This window comes from Schistosoma mansoni, chromosome 1, assembly GCF_000237925.1.
Source record: "Schistosoma mansoni strain Puerto Rico chromosome 1, complete genome".
Taxonomy (NCBI): domain Eukaryota; kingdom Metazoa; phylum Platyhelminthes; class Trematoda; order Strigeidida; family Schistosomatidae; genus Schistosoma; species Schistosoma mansoni.
Genome location: NC_031495.1, coordinates 35,022,281 through 35,049,950, shown reverse-complemented (window position 1 = coordinate 35,049,950; position 27,670 = coordinate 35,022,281). Strand labels below are relative to the sequence as shown.

The following is a 27,670-nucleotide window of genomic DNA, read 5'->3' as shown; positions in this document are numbered from 1 at the left end:
ATAATACATTTATTAATGAGGACAAATAGAGTAAAAAGTCGAACTGAATATTATTTAGTATAAACAGATAAGGTAATAAATCACCGAATGTGCATCAGAACAACTAATCAAATTAGGTAAAGTTTATTACATTTCAATATTGAGGACAGCCATATTGAATAAATAATTGATTCAACCAGAATGATGTTCAACTTATGCACAAGCTGATACGGTGCACATTGTTGCGTTAAGATCCGATTTCGTATAAAGGATTTTGTCTATTGAATAAAGAAAACCATTTGTAAATTGATAAGGTCCATTTAGCGATAATACTTGAATTCTTTCGTCTCGATATGTGAATACACCTGTAAGGAATCAAAATAATGTAAGTTGAAAAAAATACGAATAAAACGGTTATGAAGCAGCGGTATAAGTAAACAACAAGAGTGTTGAAATAATTCATAGAAGTAATCCTTTCTTTGGATGTTCCTATATAAAGGAAAGATCAAAGTTATTCATTGCACTTTTATGGTTTTGTTAAGTGTCATTGCCGAGGTTTGACCTGATAATTTCGAATAAATTGAGGATTGGTGAAATTATTAATCATAGAAATAATATAATCATAAAGTCCCAATGAACACAAAATTAAACCTCTAGTATTTTTTTGATCTAGTGTAAGAGAGAGTACATATAAGCGGTCTTAGATTTAATTCTAGAGTACATAACTAGGCGAAGCGAATGTTGGGAATCATCAGGAGGCTTGACACTGAATTAGTCAGAACTTGGCATGCAAACTAATGATTCCGTACAAAACAATATGTTCAATAACCCAATCAAATGTCGACAAGCACCCCTTTTATGCTATTGCCATCTGTGTTTATAAATTCACGTATACCTGCCATAGCAGCTACATTGGCCGAACAGAAAGGAGGGTATATCTTAGGTTTTTTGAGTATGTTCCAAAAAGCCCTAGAACAAGAGAACGAATGACTTTAAACAGTGCAATTACAAAACATATCTTGAATACAGGACATCAGGTCGCAATCTATCAAGGTGATTATTAAACAACCAAGCTCCAGTCTTCTGAAGTTTACTAAAGCCGTTGCAATCATGCGTCAAAAATCTAATTTATGTTTTCAAAAGGAGATGGTTATTAACCCTTCCTTGCACTGGTGACAAATTTTCCTTCACTGAATCTTAAAACATTAAAAAAAACTTTTTCTTGCATTTATGGCATCATTGGGTTTTTTTATTTCGAATGTCTCCTAGATTGTAATCTTATTTTATTAACTAAGCTTTACTCATTTTAATCCTATCAGCGTTTAATCACTATGCAATCACTTGTTTGTAGACCTTTAGGCTCTTGTTACAATCAATGTTGTGGGATGTTCTTTTACACAGGGTGTAAATTTACAATATTCAGTCCATTCAATTAATTTACACCCTATACTAATGTGTCTTCAACATAACTTCCAACTAAACACTTTCATGTAAGTAATTTAAACCCATTTTGTAATTACCATTTTTAAATACCACAGGTTGTAAGGAGCTGATAAGAACCCAACGAAATAGAATGAATTTATGTTATTTTGCTAGAATCTGCGTTGTTGCTCTTTTCAAAATGTTAAACTAATTTATGTGTATGAAATGTTGGGACAATCATAATCCTGGGATAGCAGATTTTTTGGTTATAAAATTAATCAAACACATGAACATTAAGGAAGTTTTGTAGCTCTATAACATGTTATGTAAATGTTCCACTAAAAGATTTTAATCCTAGATTCACCAACTTTTAACCTTCATATATAGATACTAATGAGAAATTTCAACAAATCATCAACCTAACAAAGTGTTAGTCTCAACGATCACAAACTTAACTGTTTCTCCACATGTCCAACAATGTTTCATTCTAGCAACCGTAAGGCGTGATGTTCCAAAATCCTTTACAATATCTTAATTTTATATCCCTGTTGAAAATTTGTATTTTATGATCATTGACTGATATTTCTTACGTAAATTGATTAAGATAATTCAAACGTTAACTAGTGATTGATCTGACCGGGTATCAGATATTCAATTAATTACAAAAGTTGATAATCTAACCAGTCTAACTCAAAACTATCAACAATACTATTTTCGACGAAAGTATTTTAAGTCTTTACTTCTACAAAAAGCTCTTTGTGAAAAAAAACTAACAAGATTTATGATAAATTTCCCATATTTCTTCGTAATTCTTCAATTTCTTATTACTTAACCATTTAATTAATCAGTGAACAAAAGTTTACTTCCAGATAATATAAAATAAATTTTTCAAGCTCTACATGGAACTGACCAAATAAAGATTTTGTATAGTTGAAATCATGAGTCAATTGAAGCTAGACCACCATGGAAAACCTGGAAGCACTGGACGGCCGTTTCGTCCTATTGTGGGACTCCTCGGTAGTGCGCATCCACAATCGGTTGGCTCATGATCTCAACTAAAGAAAATTACTAAAATCTCCATAAAACCCCCTTCTGACAAATAAAGATTGACCTAAATATTGAAAGGTCGCTCTGAGCGATGCTGATATTACGTAATATGCACAAATGATTCATAGAAATTGTTAATATGTTTCACCAATCATGCCCATAATTAACTGTTTATTTAAGAAAACAATTTAATATGATTAGCATACAGTTTACCTTTATCAGAATTCTTAGAATTAATTTCCAAACGTAATTGTTCACGTGTGAATGCATAGTTTGCTGTAGACACATAATATACTTTACGTATATCCAGATCTTGAATTATCAAGTCAAGTGGAAATGTATTACGACGAAACACCTATAAAAATATTAAGTATGACATTTAGAAAAAAAAAGTCTGAAAGTCGTGAATTAGACTATCGAAAAACAACGTTGTTCATTGTTTATCTTGTCCGTATGTAACTCATTACCTATATATAATTACTTTACAAAACATCATTTCTCATAGCTCATGATAATTTCAAAATAAATTCATAAAGAGGTAATATGATATTTATGTAGGTAAGAATATGCCAAGCTGTTTTGCCAAACATGCTTTTGCTCTAGTGTATTTGAATAACTACACAATATATCTTATCTATCCTCTGAGTAGTTACTTAATTATTGTTGGTGGTTGTTGGTTTAAAAATGATCAGTCTTTGTTCGCTATGATGGATTACACTATCTCTAGTTCAGATTTAGTACTGCTGATCTAAGTTGGTGTAGACTAAACCGATTCACGCGTTTTTGTTGTGCGGCCGCGAAAGCTGACTTTAGAATCTTTGGAAATTCTCGATGTTCAATCATTGTCACCTTTGGAAAACCATTTGTATTTAGTAGGGACATCATGAACATAAAAACATTCCCGTTTATGGCCTAGATCACCATTCGGTGATTGTTACCATTTTGAAATCCTGACTTCAATGGTTTTAAAATTTTTATACATGTTCCCCTAATGGACTTCACATCAGTACTATTTTTAACTCGATTACTGATTAAAATCCAGAAAGATCGTCAGTTTACCAGTATGATGTATGAAAGATATTTGTGTTTGCTAGTTTCCTCCGACATATCGCAGCTTTATAAACGTGACTGTAGAGAGTATGAAACTCATCGATCTCACACATCATTATATTTGGCTTAGAATGTGTACTGATGTAGACCATGCCATTTGTTTCTGTTTCGTTTTTCATAAACAGTTGGTTATATCTCCCTAATTTGGTTGAAATAATTTCATAGATCACAAATTTTTTTCAGAAATCCAGGATATCCGTTCCAATACTCAGCAACTCAATGTAATAAGAGTTGAATGTTCATGGTTTAGTAAATTGTCTACTCAGCAAAATTCAAAAATGTATCGGTCGTTTGATTTGGACTCAGTAACTGAGTGGTATCTTTATGATTATTACATCTGTAAATTCTGGGTTTGATTGTAAGTCTATGTATAACTAATGAGCAATAATAGAAAGTATCAAATAAAAACATAACAGTCGTTCATTAATCCCCAGATTTGAATAATCATCCAATGAAGATTATCTTCATATTTACATTGATATAAACAATTATTTTACTGACATAAATATTTAATAACAATAGTATTATTTCTCTATGAAGTAAACGTGCTACTCACAAAATCTTTCCGAAGTTTATCAGTCAACAGTTTGTTTCCCACTTCAATGTCATTATTCATAGAAGTCATAGCTTGATTTGTTGGTACTAGAAATGTATATGGTTCACCAACAGTCATTGACTGAATAAAACCTGTATTGTAATATAAACTAAAGTTAAATAATAAAAAAATTAGATCACAACAATAAATCTTATCAATTACATTAAAATACAATCTTTCAATATATCAAATGATTTAATCTAATTAAAGCGTAGATCTTTTTGTTAGAAGCACCAAAGATTCTAATGAGTAATAGAAACCTTTTTGATGACATAACATTCATTATAACAGTAACTGAAATGACAAAAAACAATTTTCCATGATGGTCTAGCTTCAATTGACTCATGCTATGATATGAACTGAGTTACATGAAAAACTGAACGGTTCAATATGGAAACCTTTCAAAATACATCATATAATTAGATCTATAATATGTCTATGAAAAAAGTTTATCATTGTTGGTTTATTGTTAAAAGATGACAGGGTAGTACCAACCGATAAATACAATTCACCTGATAATCACAGTATTTTTTCAGTTTTACCATTTATAATCTCTTTACTGAGTGTTTTATAACTCGTCAACATAAACTTCATGGAAATAATTGGTATTATAAACTAATATTGGCTTATATGGTATTGGAAATCAAAGTGTATTCAAGAAAGGTGTATTTTCAGTTTTCGAATTAGCTTCTTAAATGATAGTACCAGTAACTCATTTATCAGACGATAATAATTTTCGATATACAGAATTGATGGTCATTTAACTAAATTATAGTCTTACCAAATCAAACGCTGATTTTTTGGTTTTAAATGCAATTAATTAATTAAAAAACTTACGTAAAATCAGAGATTCTAGCTACATACTGTTGAACCGTTTCATATGGTAAACCTGGAATAGCATCAACAATATGAACAATACCATTGGTTGCTACTTGATTAGCATTGATGATACGAGCTGCAACATAGCCTTGATTGGGTAGTCGAGCTTCAATAAAAGTAGCTAGAAGAAAATAATCCACAATACAAAAAGTTGTTTACTCATCCAATTACTAACTTTAATATACTTTAATAAACTAAATAACAAATATAATTTTGTAGCACTTCAGTTCTAATCCGTCAATAATCTAAATACGTCTTACTGATGAGTATCGATTAACACGACACCTAGATTCAGAATTTCTTGCCAAATACCTTTAATTAGCTAATATTGTAACATTTATATCTAATTAAAAGTATTTTATCATCTAAATGATCATTTTGTACAGAATTCGACAAATAATTTACATCAAGTAAAAGCTGTATTGAGGTTAAGTAAAGTATTTGTTGATTATATGTACTGTAGAAACATCAATTAAAAAAAGTAACAATTCCAAAATAACTGACTTGATAATATTGAATTAATATAGTTGAGATCATGAGTCGATTGAAGCTAGACCACCATGGAAAAACCTGGAAGCACTGGACAGCCGTTTCGTCCTATTGTGGGACTCCTCAGCAGTGCGCACCCTCGATCCCGCCTCGCAAGATTCAAACCCAGGACCTATCAGTCTCGTGCTCGAGCTCTTAATCACTGGACCACTGCGCTGGCCGTTATCCAACGGTGTTAATGTCTAACCTCAACCAATCCACGAAGTTGAGCAATCATTTCATCAATGTCTTCAGTGAGTTGATATCTCTTAACAGACCTGGTTGAACTCCACTGGTTACTGCTTCTCACTAGAACTCCAGGAAATACTTCATGGAACCAGTCACTAGTAAGCACATGGTAATTCTCAGTGTGAGGATGTGGAGTGGTTTAACTAAAATATCCCCTTTTGGAACATTTTCATTCTTGAATCTGACAACTACAAATATATCTAAACATAATCTTTAATATATATTTTCAAACAAAAAGATAAAATGAACAAAAGTACATAAACTGTTATTCTTGTTAGAAATACTGAAAATGGAATTGTCACAGAGCTTGAATAACTAATCAAGAATACTTAAGAAATTATATAAAAATTTAAAAATAAAAATGAATTACATAACTTGATAAGACGAATTTACTAGTACGATAAGATTATTATGATCACACGAAAAAAAGGGGTAAATGGATGTTAGGGAATGTCTTCTACCTATTCTAAAACGATTGTTCATCCAGTTCAATGGACAAATTTAGAAACATAAATAAATAATATATTTGTAATATCCCAATGAATAGAGAAATTAGATTTTCTGACGTTTCGTGACTCAGTGTAAGCCACTTCTTCAGAGAATAAATAACCAAAAAATTAGAAACAGAAAAGTTCACATGACAATGCTCCTATATGATCACTGATCTAGATTTTATTCATTTTCTTTTTTGATTCACTAGATTTAGGTGTAAACAGATTATAGAATTATGTGTCATTTCTGAGTTGCGAAATAATCAATAATCAGAAGAAATAGTTTAAAAGTTACTGTTGAATTAAACATTGTGCTATTTAAGTGGAAATAGAATTGAGCAAAGAAATGTATCATACTTCGTCTGATATACAAGTTGTTGTTAATCCTGTAAAGCTTTATTTTATGGTGTGTATCAAACACCAACCAAATCACACTTGATGGCGAAACTCTGGAAGAGGTGGAAACATTCACGTACCTGAGAAGCATCGTTGATAAACAAGGAGGATCGGATGCAGATGTAAAGGCGAGAATTGGCAAAGCAAGGACAGCATTTCTACAATTGAAGAACATATGGAACTCAAAACAACTGTCAACTAACTTCAAAGTAAGAATCTTCAATACGAACGTCAAGACAGTCCTACTGTACGGAGATGAAACGTGGAGAACTATTGCATCCATCGTCCAGAAGGTACAACTATTTACAAACAGTTGTCTACACAAAATAGTCAACATTCACTGGCCGGATACCATCAGCAACAGCCTTCTGTGGGAGAGAACAAACTAGTTTCCAGCTGAAGAGGAAATTAAGAAAAGATGTTGGAGGTGGATCGGACATACATTAAGGAAATCATCAAAATGCATCACGAGGCAATCCCTAACCTGGAATCCTGATGGGAAGCGGAAAAGAGGAAGTCCGAAGAACACATTACGCCGGGAGATTGAAGCAGATATGAAAAGGATGAATAACAACTGGAACGAACTGGAAAGGATTGGCCAGAACAGGGTGGGATGGAGAATGCTGGTGAGCGGCCTATGCTCCTCCACTAGGGGTAACAGGCACTGATGATGAAACCTACCATATACTTCACAAAGCTTACATATACTTAAACTAGGATTTTGTCAATCTTCCTTCATTAAACTTTTGTAAGACTACTGAAAGGTTTTATAAACTTTATAATGGAAAATAAAGTTAAATCTTTTATTCAAACTGTTAATTGTAGTTATCATAAAATTATGATTGAAAATAACACAAACCATTACACATACATTGATCAATTATTTTAAAGCGGATAGCATCTTCTAATTTGTCAACAGGGATACGACGACTTAATGTCATTTCAGCTTGATATAACTTCATAGGTAAAAATAAATATTCAAGATAAATTGCCTGATTAAAAAAACAAAAAAAAACAACAAAAAGGAAAAAGAAATCATCATGAACTTGAAGGTCCAATTCTTGACTATATATAATAATAACAATAATAATAAATAATCTTATTATTCCGTAGTAGAGAAGTAAAATTTGTGGGCTTAACAGCAAGGTTGTTAATTTCAAATGATTACATAATAGCAAAAACGATGTAAGTAGTTTATCCAAAAAAAGATTTACAAAATAATATTCTGACTTTTCTATTGAAGGACACATTAGTTTGAATTATTCATCAGTAAGAAATGTCTTCATAAAATTATTAACAATATTTCACATGGTGTTGTTTACTTGTATCTTCCCATTGTTATTTAGGACTAATATTGATCAGTGTCTTATGGGCATAGGTGCATCCTGTGCGGACTGCCTCGACATTGCCTGAAGTCACAAGCATTATAAACAAAGATGGATAGTGGCTAGCAGTGAAATCAAGGACGCGCATTTCGTCCTATTTGGGACTCGTCAGCTGGATTTACCTGCATCTCAGAGTTGATGTTCACTCTAGGACTCGAACCCAGTACCATTACGCTTCAAACGCCATCGCATTATCCGCTTAGATACTGAGTCCTGATAGCCACCTGCTTGTTCAATGGGGTGAAGTTATGTTCACTTGGTGTTGTTTACTTGTATTTTCCCATTGTTATTTAGGACTGCAATTGATCAGTCTCTTGTTGGCATATTTTCTATGAAAAGGTATATTATGCTGCTAATTTTATTATATAACAGACAAAATACAAATATATTGTATGTAACTAAATGTTGAGTTATTTATTGAACCATCTTTAATGTTGACTAGTATTTTGTTGATCAAAAAATGTGTCATGAATAGTTTCAACATTATTATAGTTGAAAATGTTAATGCTTTATTCATGTTAATCTTTGTTTATTATAGTCTCATGAATTGTTAAATGATTGAATTGCCATCTGTAATTTAACACAAGTTAGAACTGTACAACCAGAACTATAGCTGGTATACAAGTTGATCCATAGTTATATATTGTCTTATTGAATTATCTGTTCATTGTTGCATATACTCTTGTTAATATAATGAGTTTTTACTTGTCTACTGTGAGTATGATATGTGTTCTAATCACAATTTTTTTAATGTCCGTAATATGTTTTTGAAGAACATGACTAATGTGAATTAGGTGACTGTATTGTTTACAGGTTACAATGACACGGAGAACTTGATTTTTTAAAAGAAAATAAGACATTTTAGATTTCATGTGGTTTCTATGCTTTAAGTGTTAGAAATTGTTCTCGATTCTGCATATCATGATAAGTGAATGCTCAAAATACCTAAATATCAACTAAAATAGATATTATCAATACAGGGTTGTGGGGATTGCCGTTTCGTCCTATCGTTGGACTCCTCAGAAGTGCACATCCATGGTCACTCAAGGAAGGTGGATTTCCTAGAGTTCTAGTGAGAAACCGTGACCAGTGAACTTCAACCATGTCTCCTGTGGGGCATTTACACAACGAAGACAATGGAAGATGGTCATGCAATATCGTGGAGTAGTTGAAGTTAAACATTAACATGGTTGGATGCCGACTCAGTGGTGTATAGGTTTAGTGTTCATGTGTGAGATCGACGTTTGTGGGTTTGAGTTCTACGTGTGAGATGTTGGATGCGCACTGTTGAGGATTCTCATACTAGGACGAAACGGGCTTCTAGTGCTTGCATGTTTTCAATGTTGGTCTACCATCAACCGATTCATGATCTAAATCAAAATCGATGTTGTCAAACTTCTCAAACTCTTCTTTTCCTAGTCAAGGACCTGAGTATTTGTATACAACATGAGGTATTTTCTTCAATATGATACTCAGTATTTGACTCATTTATCAATTTATAAATTAAGAAATATTTGATCAATCAGCTCATAATGAGCAGCAGACTTCTAAATTTTATACGAAGATAGTTAAACTACTTAGTAGTAGTATAACTGTTAAAACTAATAATTTCAGGAGTCATTTCATTTTTGCGATTGTCATGACTGAACAAATCAAGGTGACAGTATGAATCTTGTTCCTCGTCATTGCTTCAAATAAAAATGATAGTGAAATTCACAAAACTCCTGGGCTCTTTATTTTATGTTTGTTAGCTAAAAAACCACAAGTGGTTTCAAAGTTCCAATAATGAATTCTTAGAAGTATGATTTTTCTAAAATGAGAAAGAACCATAAAAATGTTAAAAATTTTATTTGAATGTGAACTCTAAAAAACTGAAAGGAATACAGTAATTAACAGTCGTATGTCAAGTCTTTGTCCATTGTTTTAGAAAAAAATTGCGAATGCTTCATCCAATACCCATTTTGGTATATAAAAATTCTGTGAAAGAGCAAATGTGCACATCAGTCTTTAAGATGTATCCAACTCAGTTTTTCAGTTGATAAGCGATAACCATAGTTGTCAGTTTACAACATCTTGTTAATTACAAGACAGAGTAACATTAATTTTTACAAAGTAAATATTTCCAGGTAGTCAAACTAATATCTTAAATCACTTAATTAACTCCGACTATTACGCTTAAGGGTATGAAGATTTTGAAACTTTTATTAATCAATTAATAGATCTATCTCTTAGTTATTTAGTTACATTGTCTGAATGAGACTGTACGAAGTGATTTCTCTGAAAAGCTCGGTATATCTAAAATCTAATTTTCCAGGTAGAAAATGAAAAAAATAAGATAAATTATTTGTGTCGAAATTTCAACAAAGATAATAAATCAAAATGTATGTTATTAGTAATGATGAAAATAATGATATATTAGTGTATCGCATTGAGTAGAAAAATTCAATTATTGACGTCTTGTGACTTGGTGTAAACTGCTCCTTCAGAGAATAAATAACGTTATTAGTAAATAAAAGCAACTAGACGGCTTACTGAAAAACTACTGGCTTTTCGAAATCGCATATAAAAAAGAAATGTATGGACCACGTTGTACTGTTCACTAAAAAACGTTCCGAATGTTATAACGACAGAGGAGAGAGTCTGCAAGTACTAGACCCTATCCCAAATGGAATTGATGGAACCCATTGCCAAAGAATCACATGACCAGTGTTTTTAGGAATTCTTTGATTATTATTAGTTTGCTATAAGATGCAGATGTGAGGGCGCGGAACGGTAAAGCAAGAGCAGCATATCTACAATTGAAGAACATCTCGAACTCAAAACAACTGTCAACCGACACCAAGATCAGAATTTTCAATACAAATGTCAAGACAGTTCTACTGTATGGGGCGAAAACTTGGACAACTACGAGAGCCATCATCCAGGAGATACAGGTGCTTATGAACAGTTGTCTACACAAAATATTTCGGATCCGTTGACCAGACACTATCAACAACATTCTACTGTGTGAGAGAACAAACCAGATCCCAGAGGAGGAGTAAATCGGGAAGAAGCGCTAGAAGTGGATAGGACACACATTGAGGAAATCACCAAACTGAGTCACAAGACAAGCCCTCACATAGGGTCCTGAAGGCCAAGGGAGAAGTGGAAGACTAAAGAACACATTACGCCGAGAAATGGAGACAAATATGAGAAGAATGAACAACAACTAGATAGAACTAGAAAGGCAGTCTCAGGACAGAGTGGGTTGGAGAATGGTGGTCGGCGGCATATGCTCCATTGGGAGTAACAGGCGTCAGTTAGTAAGTTTGCTTTAAGTCAATTCACCTTCTACAAGCCCCTAAATTAATAATGCAATTTTAGAAGCATGATCTATAATAGTTTTTACAAGAAGATAACAATTTTCCAATATTTGTTATAAATCCCCAGTTCCAATTTTCTGCATACGTAATTGGTTTGTCCTACCATATTTACTGTCTGACAGTCGATCTAGTTGTCTTCATTGTGTCATTAATACCTTCTGATTATACTACTTCAAGTTAAATGTTCCAAATTAATAAATAATTCAAATGAATTTTTACCTTTTCATTAGTAGATAATTTATTAAAATTTTGCATGGCTTGTGGATTCGGTGAAAAAATTGTTATATCTGTAGATGATGTTAATATATTCTTACAAATTGTATCTAACTGACATGAATATAACAGATTTCTATATTTATCAAATGACAATCAAAAAAAGAAAAGAAAAAAGAAAAAAAAAGAAAACATTGAATAAATGACCATCTTTGAGCAAATCAGCAGTAAAAGTTTGATAGATCTCTAAGACTAGATAGATATTCAGTAAAATATTTAATTTGATATTCAAATTCATTGAAAAGAAGTCAAGATACATTTAATGGTCTCTATTCTGAAGTGCTATCTTGAAAAAAGGAACGTAATTTGAGTGAATTACTGAATGAACAAATGCGCACTGCTGAGGTGTCCCACAATAGGACGAAACGGCCGTCCAGTGCTTCTAGGTTTTCCTTGGTGGTCTAGCTTCGATTGACTCACGCTTTCAACTATGAAAATGCCTCATTGTCTAGTAAGTTAGTAGATATTTGAAACATTTTAGTTTCATGTGATGAATTCCTCTTTTTAATGAGTTTGAATCATCTAAACTGAAATTATCACATGTTTACGTCATTTTGTACTGGTTGTTTCGTAGTGTTAGCTCATGTTAGTTGTGGTTAACTGCTCATAGGTATTTGCAATGTGTTTTGACATTCATTTTTTTCCTTTAATTGATATTTGTTATATCCCGTAGAGATTTATGAATGGTAACTTTGAGAACTATTTATGGACAAATGTGATATGTATATTTCCTATTGTATAATTGTTAAGTAACTAAACTATTCATATTCGTATCCCTCTTATTATAAGTTTCATTTTGACTTATAGACTATTATTATACGATTTACCATTCTTGAGGTATCCCTAGTCCATTAATTTCTGTTCCCCGTGTTCACAGCCACATTTGGCCAATTATTGTACAAATGTTATTTTCTATTTTATGATACGATGTGGTCAGTTTGTTTGGTATATAAACCCAGTATGTTTGAGAATAACGATTCATATTGCAGAAGCTGTTATTAGTGTTCTGGAATTAACTGGCTGTGCTAGGCAGATAGCAGGACTGATAAGTACTCAAGACTGCTCATACGGCTTTTGTGTATCATTGCTCAGATCGACAATTCATTGCTCTTTGATAGGCGGGAATTATCACGTCATATATATAAAGGGCACGCACTCAATCCATATAACAATATTAAGATGGTTTTCCATTAGAAGTACAGACTTGAGAACGTTATCAAAAAAGTTAAACAATTAAGTATAAGAATACTGAAATCACTTGGTTGTATAGATACTAACTTGATTTAATAATGTTTAAATATGGGACCGCACGAAATACGAAAGCAGACGACTTTAAATGAACTTAGTCTTACATCAAGTGCTAAATATGCCAGTGGCTTTATTGATTGTCAAATAATGCGAGTTCCTTGTACCTATATACACTATTCTTCCTCAACATAGAGTACGTAATCTCTTAGCTATCCTTAATCATTAGACTTCTTGGACTAATACAGGCAGATTTTGAGAGACTGTTGAATAATAACACATATACGAAAAATACTCCCTTATATTTCTGATTTATTCCACCATTTGTAGAAAGGTATTAGACTACCATCTAGTTAATAATATGCAGAGATACTTCCTTCACATCAAAATCAATTATGTACTGTTTCCATGCTATGGTAGCTATCGGCAAAGTGTTTTAGTTTTTTTCTGTCATGCGAAATTAAAGTCTTATGGTTGAGTTATGTGAACTAGCACACTTCTGTTTAAAATTATCCGGCCATAAATGATCGACATCTTTAATGGTTGGAAAGACTATTCGTGAGTAATGTGAGGTGTTCACTAAGGTTCTTGATATTTATGTGTTTACTCTAGAGGATGAAGGTGTTATATTCAGATTGTATGGTTCTCGTGGCGTCAAGTTCGTCTGAAGATCACTACGTTTCTAAATGAGCTTAGTGTGAGGTGACTATAATTCATTAGATCATAAAGACTACATGAAACTCGGTGGTATTCCAAGAACTAATGCTCGTCACACCACTATGACTCACAAGGGAATGGAGGGATTCATGAGAATGGAACGAACTGGGTGAGACTCCTGCTGTACTTCCTGTGGGATAGCTCAAGAAAAATTTACTGATCGCTCTCAGTCTTATTTCAGAAACTAGTCGTTTAATTTACTTTCCTGTTAAAATTTTGGTAGATGATTTGCCAACCTTAAAGCTAACAAGTAACAAGAAACTACAGTATTATTTCATATTAAGAGAGTGAGAAATATCTACTATATACGAGGGTACTAACAGATAACCAACAGTATATAAAGGAGCTCCTTTAGGACTGGGTAATTCTAATGATTCCAATCTAATTTTTTGGAAGATAATCAGTCTAAGGCAGACCTGGTCCCAAATGTAATTTGACTCTAGCTTAAACAACTCATAGTGATGCTGTTGTAGACAAAAAAATCTCGAATTGCGATCTGAGTAGTCTAGATTTTGTCAGGATCCGACTATTATTCATTTTAGTGTCATCGTGTTGAAGGGTTTAACCATGTTTTTCATAGCTAGGCACCGATGAGTTAACAAGTTTGTCTCGTTGACCAGTCGGAACTGTTTTACACCCTTTAGACGAGTGTTAGGATTAAACAGTATCTTTGATTCTAACAAATTTGAGTGCTCTAAGAAAGTGTATGGATCTGAAAATTCTTGCACATGATAACGAATAAAAATTAGTTCTATTTTATTGGTTTCCATATTCGAAGTAATGGCTAGATGGGATAAATGGCTATAAATATATGACGGCATTAGAAGCAAAAATTTTGGACTACAGAGAGACAAATTACTGTAAAAATTTTTGTTATTATTGTATCCAGTAATGAAGTTATAATTTGGAAAACTATTAGAATTCAATATAAACCTGAGAATTAGCACTACCAAGTGACAGACTGTGCTAGTTCTACAGATGAAATCATGAGCATCTCGTGGGATAGCTTCAAAGTTAAGTTCAGCGTGTCAATTTTATTCCTGATATTAATTCCCAGACATCAGCATCAACCTCATTGATGAAATAATTTTTCTACTGATTATCTAACATAGTCCAACTTATCCACTCGATAAACTGACATACACTACATTGTATCACAAATTCTAGGTGTATACTTGAGCTTTTGACTACAATAGTGATGGGAACGAATTTTACTATTTTGAAAAGTATCTATTTCTGAGAGCATACATATGGTTAATTCACTAAATTTAGGTTCGAATTGTATTGATCATACACTCTAACAATACTTCTCAATTTGAAAATGTAGAGTTTTTACTATATTCATAGTTTTTGTCACGAACTGATCTCAGCTAGAACACAAATAAAACCTGGGAGCACTGAACGGCCATTTCATCCTAGTGTAAGACACCTTAGAATGGCGCGTTCACGGTCTCTCATCCGTGGATCGAACCTAGGACCATGAGTTTCCCTCTTAGATTCTTAACATTAGTGGTCTAGCAAAGATCAGTTATTGATTTAAGCTATAAAAACTCTCCAATTTCTACAAACCACGCTATACTATATTGAAATTATTAATCAACTTACGAATTAATTCTATTTAGAATTTCCTCACGTGTTTCAAATATAAATGCTAATGGCTTTTGAATAATATGAACAATTGCTTTTTGTATGATAAAACTTTTATCTTCCAATTTTGCTTCAGTATTTCCACTTGATATTATAACTAAATATTTAAAAAGGTAATTCATTAAAAAAATTCGACAGTAAGAATAATATTTAATACAGGATTACTGAAGGAATTAATGAGAAGTACGTAATTAGATTTATTCAAGAAAAAGAGAACTCGGTGAAGAAAATTTTCTTTTCGACGAAATCATCTACATATGTCTGCGAACAATGGTTTTCAGTTAGATCGTCATCAGGCTTTACTCTAATATACATGAATATTTATAGGATAGATCGGGCATACCACTAGGCAACTTAACCAACGAATGAGTAAACATCTACCAGCATGGTTTGGGAAGGGCCAGATAAAAACAATACGCAGTTCTATCTTGACACATCTAATTGATAGTGGTTATAATGTAGATAAATCGAAATCATTTCGAGCGATCTATCGTATACCTCCATCATTTCTCAACGGAGTTCGTTTCTGTCTCCTTCATATAGCAGAAATCATAGGAGTTCGTACATTTCGACCCAATTTATGTGTACAGAAGAAATTTGTAAGCCCTCTATCCCCTCCATGGCCGTACATAACAAATGACATTATTAAGTTTTATTTTTAATTTTGTTATCATTAGCATTATTTTCACATCTGGTATTTGTTTGTAATTTTCCGCCTCTTTCCGTTTGTATTCTTCACTTTCTAATTATTTACATACTTCTTATTACGTAATGATTTTAATGTTTTGAGATGACTATTCTAAGTCTATTTACCCACGTTTGTAATAGTAATTTATTATTCTTACTACTATCAGTACACCTGTCTTCCCATTATCAACTTGTAATTTTACCTATTATACTCGGTGACGTATTCTATTTCATTGTGATTATTGACTCAAATTGCCTTGATTGGTTTAACATTTTCGTATAAATATTCATGTATATTAGAGTAAATCCTAATGACGATCTAATTAAAAACAATTGTTCGCTTACATGTGTTGTTCAAATGTATATCTATAGGAGGCTAGGAAAGATTGCATTATAAATTGATTCGATAATGCAATCTTTCCTAGCCTCCTATAGACATATGTTTTCCATATAACTATATATACTAATGTACAGCTTAAGTAAATGATTTCGTCGAAAAGAAAACTTTCTTCGTTGAATTCTCTTTTTCTTACTCAATAACACTATGAGTTATTTTAATTATCTAGAATTGTTCAATTTGTTTTCAATAAGGAAATAGTTGGACCATCTAGATGTTTGTATTTCGTATAATGATAAGTTTAAAATTCTTATCATTTCTAATTATTCAAATGAATCTACAATACAAATATACTTTCAAATAATTTTTTTTATAACATCAAATCAGGAGTATTTTTAAAACAAACGAGTTTTCCTGTTTATGCGGATGTCTTGTACTTAGGTGAACGTAAGTTAGAATTCGGTAGAAAGATCTAACTACAATCTCGTAAATATGTTAGTCATACATCAGATAAGTCACAGTGAAAGCAGCTCAGTGGGAATACCTATAAATGTAGTACCGGCAGCATCAGTTTTCTTAGGACTATGGATATACCTTGGTAACGAGTGCTAACTAATACAAAATCTTTGTCCATGTTTTTCTGTTTATTACTGTTAATCATCAAACGTTAATTTTGAATGCATACATTAGTTTCTGTTTTCATAATATATAATCATTGTATACACCTCATTGTATTACTTGAAATTCGATAAAAAAACAACTCTTGTTAACTATTCAAAATAAATGAATGCTTAGCTGATTAGTCTATAGTCAAGGTAATATGTATATCATTTACTTGAATCACCACTACTCTTGTACAGTTGGGCTGAGTTTAATTCACTTGGTTGAATACTACTTGCAGATTGTGGTCTATTGGGAAAACCAGTATAAATATTCATATTGGGTTTCACTGAAATCCATTCACGATAAATAAGTTGATTTGGACAATAATGATAAGATAAAACCTAGAATAGGAGTGAAAGTGAACAGAATGTTAAATGCAATAGTTTAAAACAATTTTCACCATTAAGTAACATCATCTGGAAAACAATTAGCGGGCAATTAGTTTTGGCGTAGTCTTTACTACTGTTTTGAATTCCTCAGAGGCAGTCATTCACGATTTCTTAAAATAAATTAAGCCAACAGTCATTAGATTTTACATGGAGCATACTACCAGTTCTCCACTAACTTAGAATCCAATGGTATTACTTTACTTCACTCATGTTGATATTAACACGGTAATTGAGAAATCTAGGCAGTGGATTTAAGCCTAAACTTTAATTGTTTTGACTTCACAGACCAAAGATTTCATTAGATCTTCTTAAAATACATCTTAGAAATGGTTACTAGTGAGTAAATGATCATAATTTAATTTTTATTCTTGAAATTAACTTGTAAGATAATGATTGAGATATACCAGTAATTACTAAATTAGGATAGAAAGTTTTACCCATTAATAATAATGAAAAAACTTATTATCATGCTGAAACTATTAAATTAATAATAAGTTTCGATTCAGTATATATACCTGAAAAAATGTCAATCCATTTTATAGTTGAAATCATGAGCCAATTGAAGCTAGGCCACCATGGAGAACCTAGAAGCACTGGACGGCGGCTTCGTCCTATTATGGGACTCTTCAGCAGTGCGCATCCACGATCTCGCACTCGCGAGATTCAAACCCAGAACCTATCCTCTCGCGCCAGAGCACTTAACCGATAGACCACTGAGCCGGCATTCAACAACAAATCAATAGAAATACTTGGTTACAAAAATGTGAGAACATTTATTCACAACTGAATAAATGTAATGATTTATTTTTTTTAAAAAAAACATAATACAAATTTACATATAACAACGTTCGTCTAAATTAGAGCGAATAGTTTCACAGTATTTGTGCGCCGAGTTGATGCAAGACATTAAATAGGAATAATATATTTGTAAAATCTCAGCGAATGAATTTGAAGTAAATCCAACGTTTCGCCTGGCAATCTGGTCCAAGCTTTAAATTCTTACAAAGAGAGACAAACAGCCAAAGCCCTATACATATGGGCTAATCCAAACTGTATTAATAGGAGGGATGGAATACAATTGGCTGTGCCATGGCAGCTAATCATTAATAAGTAAAAAAACCTGAACTCCTTTCCGTTTTATCTATCACGCATTTAAAACAATTAGTCCCTTTGATAAATTTCGATAATGCAATGAGAAGACGAAGTTTATCAGAATTATGTTATTAGCGCAATATATGTGTGATCAGATTGTTCGAAATGTACTCCGCTAATAACATAATTCTGATAAACTTCGTCTTCTCATTGCATTATCGAAATATATCACGTATTATCTGAGTGAAAATTACATTCAATGACTCTAACCAGCTGTCTTATCGGAATTTGTTAAACAATTACTTGGAACATTAAAATAACACAAATATTCAGTTTCAAATTACATTCTCGGCGCCCAAATACTGTGAAACTATTCGCTCTAATTTAGACTAAAGTTCTTTACATTCTTCCTCTTCGAATTTCACTCTTATTTTGTTTATTTATCTTCATTTTATACGTGCTGTGACATATATGATTCATATCATATATCAAAAATTGCATGTTTTCTTAAAAATTCACCGACAGGAGACAATATATTGTGAATGAAATTTCTCCTCTCACCACTTACGTATATATACAATATCTTATCTTAACACATCGTTTCACATCACAAGTCTCTTACACACTAATACATATACCTACTTTAAACATTTTTTAACGCTGATTGGATGACCTATTCAGTATCCAATGAACGGGAGAACCATTTACCTATTTATATTCGATCATTTCAATGTTTGATTATATTTCCTTGAAAGAGCTTGGACCAGATTGCCAGGCAAAACGTTGGATTTACTTCAAATTCATTCGCTGAGATTTTACAATTCCTATTTAATGTAATACAAATTTACACTTTTCATTACAAATACAATTGAATTAAACTACTTACAGAAGCTAATAAAGTGATATTCTTTCTTAATCTATTCAGTTGAGTAATTGGTAATGAGTTCCAACCAGAATCACTAACAACAAATATAGTTGAATAAATTTGTTGCGCTGGATATAGTGCATATTTAGGTTCTTGTAATAGTAAATACCATAATTCTTTTGATATGCTGTTATAGAAATATTGAAAGTGGAAATGTTAATGTGTTTAGTTTGTTAAAAATAAATATTAGTATATGATGTAGAAATTATAGAATTTTATATCATAGACTGCATTTATTTAATGAACTATTTGTTATATCCCGTAGAGATTTATGATCGGTAACTTTGAAAACTATTTATGGACCAATCTGATACGTATATTTCCTATTGTATAATTGTTAAGTAACTAAACTATTCATATTCGTGTCCCTCTTATTATAAGCTTTATTTTGACCCACAGACTATTATTATACGATCTACCATTCTTGAGTTATTCCTAGTCCATTAATTTCTGTTCCCCGTGTTCACAGCCACATTTGGCCAATTATTGTACAAATGTTATTTTCTATTTTATGATACGATGTGGTCAGTTTGTTTGGTATATAAACCCAGTATGTTTGAGAATAACGATTCATATTGCAGAGGCTGTTATTAGTGTTCTGGAATTAGCTGGCTGTGCTAGGCAGATAGCAGGACTGATAAGTACTCAAGACTGCTCATACGGCTTTTGTGTATCATTGCTCAGATCGACAATTCACTGCTCTTTGATAGGCGGGAATTATCACGTCATATATATAAAGGGCACGCACTCAATCCATATAACAATATTATAAATAAAGTAGCAGTGAACAGTTTATTCATTTTACTATGGGACTCCTCATCAACAGACAGTTTACTGATTTCATTCACATGAAGTTCATTGATTTTCAGCCAAATTATGTAAGGATGAACATTTTCTTTATTGTATCAAGTATAGACAGTTTTACAGAAGTCTGTAGTATATCAGTCAACAATGCGGTATGTACAAAATCCATGTCATACTCATGTTTGATTCTACATAAAAGATATTTTAATTTTGAATCTTTACTGAGCTTTTAGATGAATACAAGAAAACTATCGGGGTGTAAGTTCAACTTGTAAGTGAGTTCAATTGGAATCTATACGGATTCAATATTAAATTAAAACGTAATCTACAAGGATCTTAATTTTAAAATGATTTAAATGGAGTGTTATAGATTTTATTTCAATATAAGGGACAACTAACTGATGCCAATAAATGAAGAAGGTATAAGCCTTTTCTAGAATCTATCACATTTTAGTAATATCCAAGTATATGGATAAAAACTTTAAAATTATAATCCAGTTAAATACTAATGTATTTTAACAATGTAATAAAATACAAAAATTTGCTGAATATCATAAATATAATAAAAAAAATTCGACATCAGTTTACTCTTATTTAAGGAAGGCTAGCCTGCCTTATAAATTTCGAAAATGTAATAACATGACAGAGTTGATGTTGTAACATGCACGACGTACATTAATTCAACCGTGTGCTAGAGTGGAACGTCTACGAGTGTGATAGGAAGTTTACTGGGTGGCCAAATCAACGTGTAAGTGTACTCATTCTTATATATATATATATATATATATATATATATATATATATATATATATATATATCCCTTAGAAAATTAGGCCACCAATGGTATGTCTCACCTCTTAGAAATGAAAGCCGTTTCTTGGCCAGTCACACATACTTGATATTTGACTGATCTCTGATTGGTCTGAAAAAAGTGTGATATATCTGTTTAATACATTTTAAGCCATTCGACTTGATAACTTGTCAAACCTTACAAGCTTTTTGATGAACTTCAAATTCTCGTAACACTTCCGAAATGAAATCTTAATTTAGTCGTGACTGGTGATTAACAATGATAAAAAGTACTGTTACAATCGCATCGTAAAATAAAATGTCAAAAATACTCTGACAGTATCTCATAAATTGAGCTATCATCATTGATAGTTCTAAAGTTGACAAATAAACTATAAATGATTAACTTATATGATAATGTGAAGAGCAAGTTTTAGTGCAAAAGGTTATGTAAAATAAACTGGTGCGGAAGCTTTGAGTTGATATCTTAGTTGAGTAATGTGGCGGAAAATCAGTGACATCAAAAGTTAAAGTAGTCATAGACATATTCTAATATAACAGCAAACAGATAGTATAATCTCTGTTAGATATGTATACGGTTTCCATCAGAAATAAGTTAAATTTGAAGACATTTTTCGTCAATCGTCATCAATAATGGGATTATTAAAAGCTAAATAGCATTTAACAACTATTTCGTTCTAGTTTGAGCAGTTTTGTAGCTCACACCTGCGATCCTATAAGGTAATGAACTTACGAGCTTCAAGTATCATAGAAAACTCTGAATTCTTAGACAAACCAGTTAAAAATTCAACAGTTCATACCTTCAAGGAAATCTGTTTTGTGTATAAATAGCTAAATAGAAACACATGAATCCAAAAGATTTGTTTGGAAAATGTACAAGCTTCAATAGACTGGTGCAGTTATCTCAACCAAATACACTACTTACCCTAAATTTCCTTGTTTTTGTAAAAATTCCATAAATGGTAATGAAATATGTGGTGTATATAATACTCGATTTACTATTTGTATTATTCCATTTGAAGCCATAATATCTGGTGTCATAATTTTTGCATTATTTACAAAATATAAAGGTGTAGAATCTGCCTGAAAATTACCAAAGAAGAAAAATTAATTTTCAAACAGTACATCTGGATAATCTAATCACAAATATGTAAAACTTTAACTGGATTTACTCGTAACTGTCTGTTACAGACATATCTAATCTAGCTGAGCCCGACATGCTGGATGAGTAGTACAAAATATTAAGGCATCCAGTGAAATATGTTATCAAAATTACACTTTAATATGCAGTAATATTTCGAAACTTATTGGGTAGATGAATGTAATACCTATTGTCATTGTTAGTTATCTTTCAAATGTTGTATACATTTGAGGTTGTTTAAAATAAAAGTTGACAAGAAACTCATAACTTACCGTAATCATAAAAATACTATTAATATGAAATGGAATCTGGGAAACACATAATCACTTTAGACAATGTTCAGTAGACTTTATAAAAGCATAGTAAGAAAATAGGTGAAAAGTGTTTATTTTATTTCCATTTAGTGATACTCCAATACAAATGTACAGGAAAACACAAAGTCATCCACAGGGTTACAATAGTTTGAATTTTAAAATTACTATGTAAAACAGAAAGCCATTAAACTGAATTATATCAAATGATGAGATGACTTTTCCAAAGCATTTTTATTCCCCAGTACTTTGTGCCTCATTGGGCCATAGGAATATCAGAGAGCAACAAAGTGCCTATTTTAGATTTTAGAGAATATACTACCCAAGCTCTATATTTTTCCGAAACCTAAAATTACAACACAAGGATGATTACCAGATAAATAGTTGGAGTAAATTATTCAGACGACTCAGCTCGGTGTTACGAAATATTAGATAAAGGAATTTCTATCAAGGTTTGCATTTCTGGTTTAGTCAACAACACATGCGACATTTTTCCATAAAGTATAACACTTGTTGGTTAACTCCAAGTGTTTATATCGGATAAATTAAGTTCCTAGTGTTAATTGGATAAACCAATTTTATTCCAGTATTCATCACGATTCAATACGAACATTAAAGTCAGAATCTTCAATACGAACGTCAAGACAGTTAGTTCTATTGTACGGAGCTGAAACGTGAAGAACTAATATATCCATCGTCAAGAAGGTACAAGTATTTATAAACAGTTGTCTACGACAAATACTCAACATTCACTGGCCGGATACCATCAGCAACAGCCTTCTGTGGGAGAGGACAAACTAGTTTCCAGCTGAAGAGTACATTAGGAAAAGACGTTTGAAGTGGATCGGACATACATTAAGGAAATCACCAAACTGCATCACGGAGCAATCCCTAACTTGGAATCCTGAAGGGAAGCTGAAAAGAGGAAGTCCGAAGAACACATTACACCGGGAGATTGGAACAGATACGAAAAGGATGAATGATAACTGGAAAGAACTGGAAAGGATTGCTCATGACAGGGTTGAGTGGAGAATACTGGTGGGTAGCCTATACTCTTTAACGAGGGGTAACAGGAGTAAATAAGTAATTACTCAATCTTTAAAAATCACTGGGTTCATGTTGTGGTTAGTTCACTAAAATCATTTGTGTACACAATCTGAAATGCTTGATAAACATAATCTGTAAACTCACTATAGTTGAAAACCCGAATCGTTGTTTAGCAAATAATGTTGTATATTTAACACCTGTACCGAATCCAATATCAATGAAGTTCATTTGTTGACCTAATTTTGTCCATTCTCTGGTTGTTACACGTACAGATGACTGACCAGTAGTAATCCCTCCTATGATAAGGAAAGAAACGATAAATAAATTTCACCCTGTCTATTCACTAATACAGTAAACTAGGAAATTACTATTACGATTCATATAAACGTTGGTCCTTTTTCGGAGCTATTATTAATACTGCGAATAATTTTCGTTATTATGTTGAGAAAAGGTTTGCAAACACTTAATTGCGAAAGGATCAAATATAAATGTTCTGAGTGATGATGAAATACTGAGTGGATTTACAAAGATAATTCAGAATTGTTAAACGAATAAAAGCCTACATTCTCGTTACCAGGGTCTTAAATAAGGCTTAAGAATACTAAAAGATCGATAGAGTTTAGTAATGCGATGGTATGTTTTTTATGAGAAGCTTAATCCACAAACCAGTTAAAAGTTACTCCCCTTTGTTAGAGCCGTAAACAACTTAACTTTATCAATAAACCACAAGATTTTAAACAAACCATACAGAATGATCAAATGAGTTATAAGCCAAGTAAACAGTAATCATAATCTAAAACACTAGGTGGTGTAACTTTATATCCAGATACATCGTCTGTGATAATCACAGGATAGGGCAACACTAACTATCAACAAGATGCTTTTTCATTTGCCTCCAGGTGCACAAAGTAAGAGAGGAATTTCACGAACATGATCCTTTTTATTTGTTAGTTAAATGTTACGAAAATTTTACATCTAGAGAAACCAAATAACAAAAATGGTTATATTTTACGTAGTAGATATTGAAGAGACGCATGAACAACCATAAACGAATAGAATAATTCAGATCTACCTAAAATTTCCCGGGTTAACTTGCTTAAAAGATTAAAAATTTCGTTTCCGTGTCCATAGACGAATACTGATTACGCAATCACATCCTACGGTAACTTATTTTCCATGATGTCAAATACGCTATTCTCTCTCTTTCTATTTTATCAAATATAAGCTATGATTATAATTTCGAAAGATTCGAATTTACTTTTCTCTAAATTTTTATTTTATTGTGTTTGTTTTTTCACTTGCTATTTATTAGTATCCTTGAGTTAGAACCTCGTTTTCCATTAAGACTCTAAGTTTTCATGTATTATATGGATTGGTTGAAGTTAGACATTAACACTGTTGGATGCCAGCTCAATGGTCTATCGGTTAAGTGCTCTGGCGCGAGACTGGTCAGTCCTGGGTTGGAATCTCGCGAGACGGGATCGTGGATGCGCACTGCTGAGGAGTCCCACAATAGGAAGAAACGGCGTCCAGTGCCCCAGGTTTTCCATGGTGGTCTAGCTTCAATTGACTCATGATCTCAAGTATACATAAATATTATGTATATCGTTTAAAAAATGCAATGAACGTGTATAGATAAAAAAATAGAATATGGATAAGAAATGATCAAACAAAGCGTTTGCTTCTTTCATTTATTTAAACATACTCTGAATTATATGACCATGTATAAATGAATGTTTTTGATAATCGCCTAAACTATACCATGCTAAATCATTAGCCATAAGATCAATTGCATCGTTTGTAGGTAAAATTATTGTCAAACATTCATCATCACCAAGACAACCGGGCTTTTCGAGCGAACTCTGTAGTCCTATTTCTTGAATAAAATCTGCAAACTAAGGTGAAATAAGGAATAAAAAAATAGAATTCACAAGTTACTTTTATCAAAACATATAAGTCATAAAGTATACTTTACATGATGTGTAAAAAAGGTTTATAAGCAAAGATGATTAGTGGCTAGTAGTGGAATCCAGGACGCGCGTTTCGTCCTATTCGGGACTCGTCAGCTGGATGTACCTGCATCTCAGAGTTGATGGTCACTCTGGGACTCGAACCCAGTACCCTCGCTTCAAACGCCATCGCGCTATCCACTCGGCCACTGAGTCCTGATAGCCATTTGCTTGTGCAATGGAGTGAAGTTTAAATTCACTTAGTATTGTTTGTTTGAATCTTCCCATTGATGTTTAGGACAGCAACTGGTCGAGTCCCAGAGTGAACATCAACTCTGAGATACAGGTACATCCAGCTGACGAGTCCCAAATAGGAAGAAACGCGCGTCTCTGGATTCCACTGCTAGCCATTATCCATCTCTGCTTATAATGCTTGTGAATTAAGGCTATATCGAGGCAATACGCACAGTATGCACATATGCAAATAAGAGACTGATCTATTGCGGTCCCAATCATCAATGGGAAGATTCAAACAAGTAATACTAAGTGAATTTAAAAAAGGTTTAGTTTGATACATTTCTTAGAAATGTCATGAAAATGAATCCATAAGTTTTACATGAGGTTACTGGATTATCAGCATTAAACAAATAATTTATACCAATGGTTTAGTTTTAAATGACCCTTTTATATTCATAGGATTAAACAAGCAAATCAGGATTTCAAGTCCCAATAGAGAAGGTTACCACTTGGAAAGGGAGTTTATGAATACAATTGAAGAAACATTGATATCGTCTATTTTAAAACCTGAACATACATATCAGTAATATAGTCATAATGAATAAAAACATGGAAATGAATCATTAGTCCAGTTTATGTTTGTTATAAAGTATTTCAGTGACAGTGTTCAGAATATTAAACATGAAACTGTATTATTTATCTGCATAGATTAGGCACAAATTATCTCCATAATCATCAATACATGATTTTGGAGATGGTTATTTGTCTGACTGAAATCGGTTCGTAATCTCAATAATAATTTCCATCATTTTTATGAAAGAAAAGAACTACAGTTACTAGACATCTTTAGAAATCGATTTCATTTTGATTACATTGAAACGGTATGTATACTCTCATGTACTCCAAACTATTAAGAAAAATTGAGAAACACATACAAAAGATCTAGGAATGACTTAGTAATTTAAAAAAACATTTCAGAAGAGTTAAATCAGCTTGGATATATATTCAGTTTAGTTTTGTTATAATCCATAGAAGTGACTGAATTTTTGAAAAAGTCAAGAGCATAAGTATTAGATAATACATTACGCTTAATGGGATAGATCATAAGTTCATTACATTATATAAAACTGAAAATCAATAGTTTACTGAAGATAGAAAAAATCACATGTAACAAATTACATTATAGATATTTACTTCCGAATCGATTTCTTAACAAATTGATCTCATCTGAACTACAAGCAAAGACTACGTCTTACTGGACAACATTTTAATTTATTCTGTTACCATCCAAACTAAGCAATCAATAAGTACTGTTGTGTTAAGAAACAATAAAGTTTATATAGTTGAATTCATAAATCAATCGAAGCTAGACTACCATTGAAAACCTGGAAGCACTGAGGAGTCCCACAATAGGACGAAACGGCCGTCCAGTGCTTCCAGGTTTTCAATGGTGCTCTAGCTTCAATTAATTTATGATTTCAATTATATAAAATTACTAAAATCTCCACAAAACCCTCTTCTTATAACAAAGTTTAGAGTTTGAAAACTGTCTCAGTCTAAGACTTATCATGTTAACTTCTTCAAACATTTAACTAAGGATATAATTCTTTAACATTTCATTCAACTGTTTGATTGGAATTACATCTCTTAAGTTTTAAATCTAACTGTATATTTCGATGGTGGTCTTATACTATTTACAGTAAGGAAATATACTGTTAATCTAATACAACTTGTATCTTATAAATAAAAAAACATTTAGAGAAAGGAGATCATATCAATAATGATTATCAATGAATAGCTCACTTTAGTTGCATTTGGATATGAAGTTATAACTTGCCATAAATTATTATCATTAATACTTTGTCCTTTTATTAGTAGTGAAGACAACAATATAAAATATATGAGAGAGAAGTTTTTCAACATTTTATTTATAAAATCCATCAGTATTTTCAT

The 27,670-nt window shown here is 32.2% G+C and overlaps 1 protein-coding gene and 1 non-coding gene across 2 annotated transcripts; both read right to left on the bottom strand.

Moving 5' to 3' along the window:
• Smp_141680 (hypothetical protein) lies at window positions 1-27,670 on the bottom strand (the record flags this gene model as incomplete). The annotated part of the gene is made up of 13 exons (XM_018794196.1): window positions 1-344; window positions 2,662-2,803; window positions 4,115-4,262; window positions 4,991-5,153; window positions 7,568-7,688; window positions 11,663-11,792; window positions 15,284-15,422; window positions 17,185-17,353; window positions 19,380-19,545; window positions 21,958-22,115; window positions 23,676-23,827; window positions 25,237-25,426; window positions 27,521-27,670. 13 exons carry the CDS (start codon window positions 27,668-27,670, stop codon window positions 193-195), a joined length of 1,980 nt encoding a protein of 659 aa, XP_018648633.1. The 3' UTR covers window positions 1-192.
• On the bottom strand, window positions 25,625-25,696 carry Smp_tRNA_00551_Pseudo_TTG.1.1. The gene has a single exon. It is a non-coding gene (tRNA).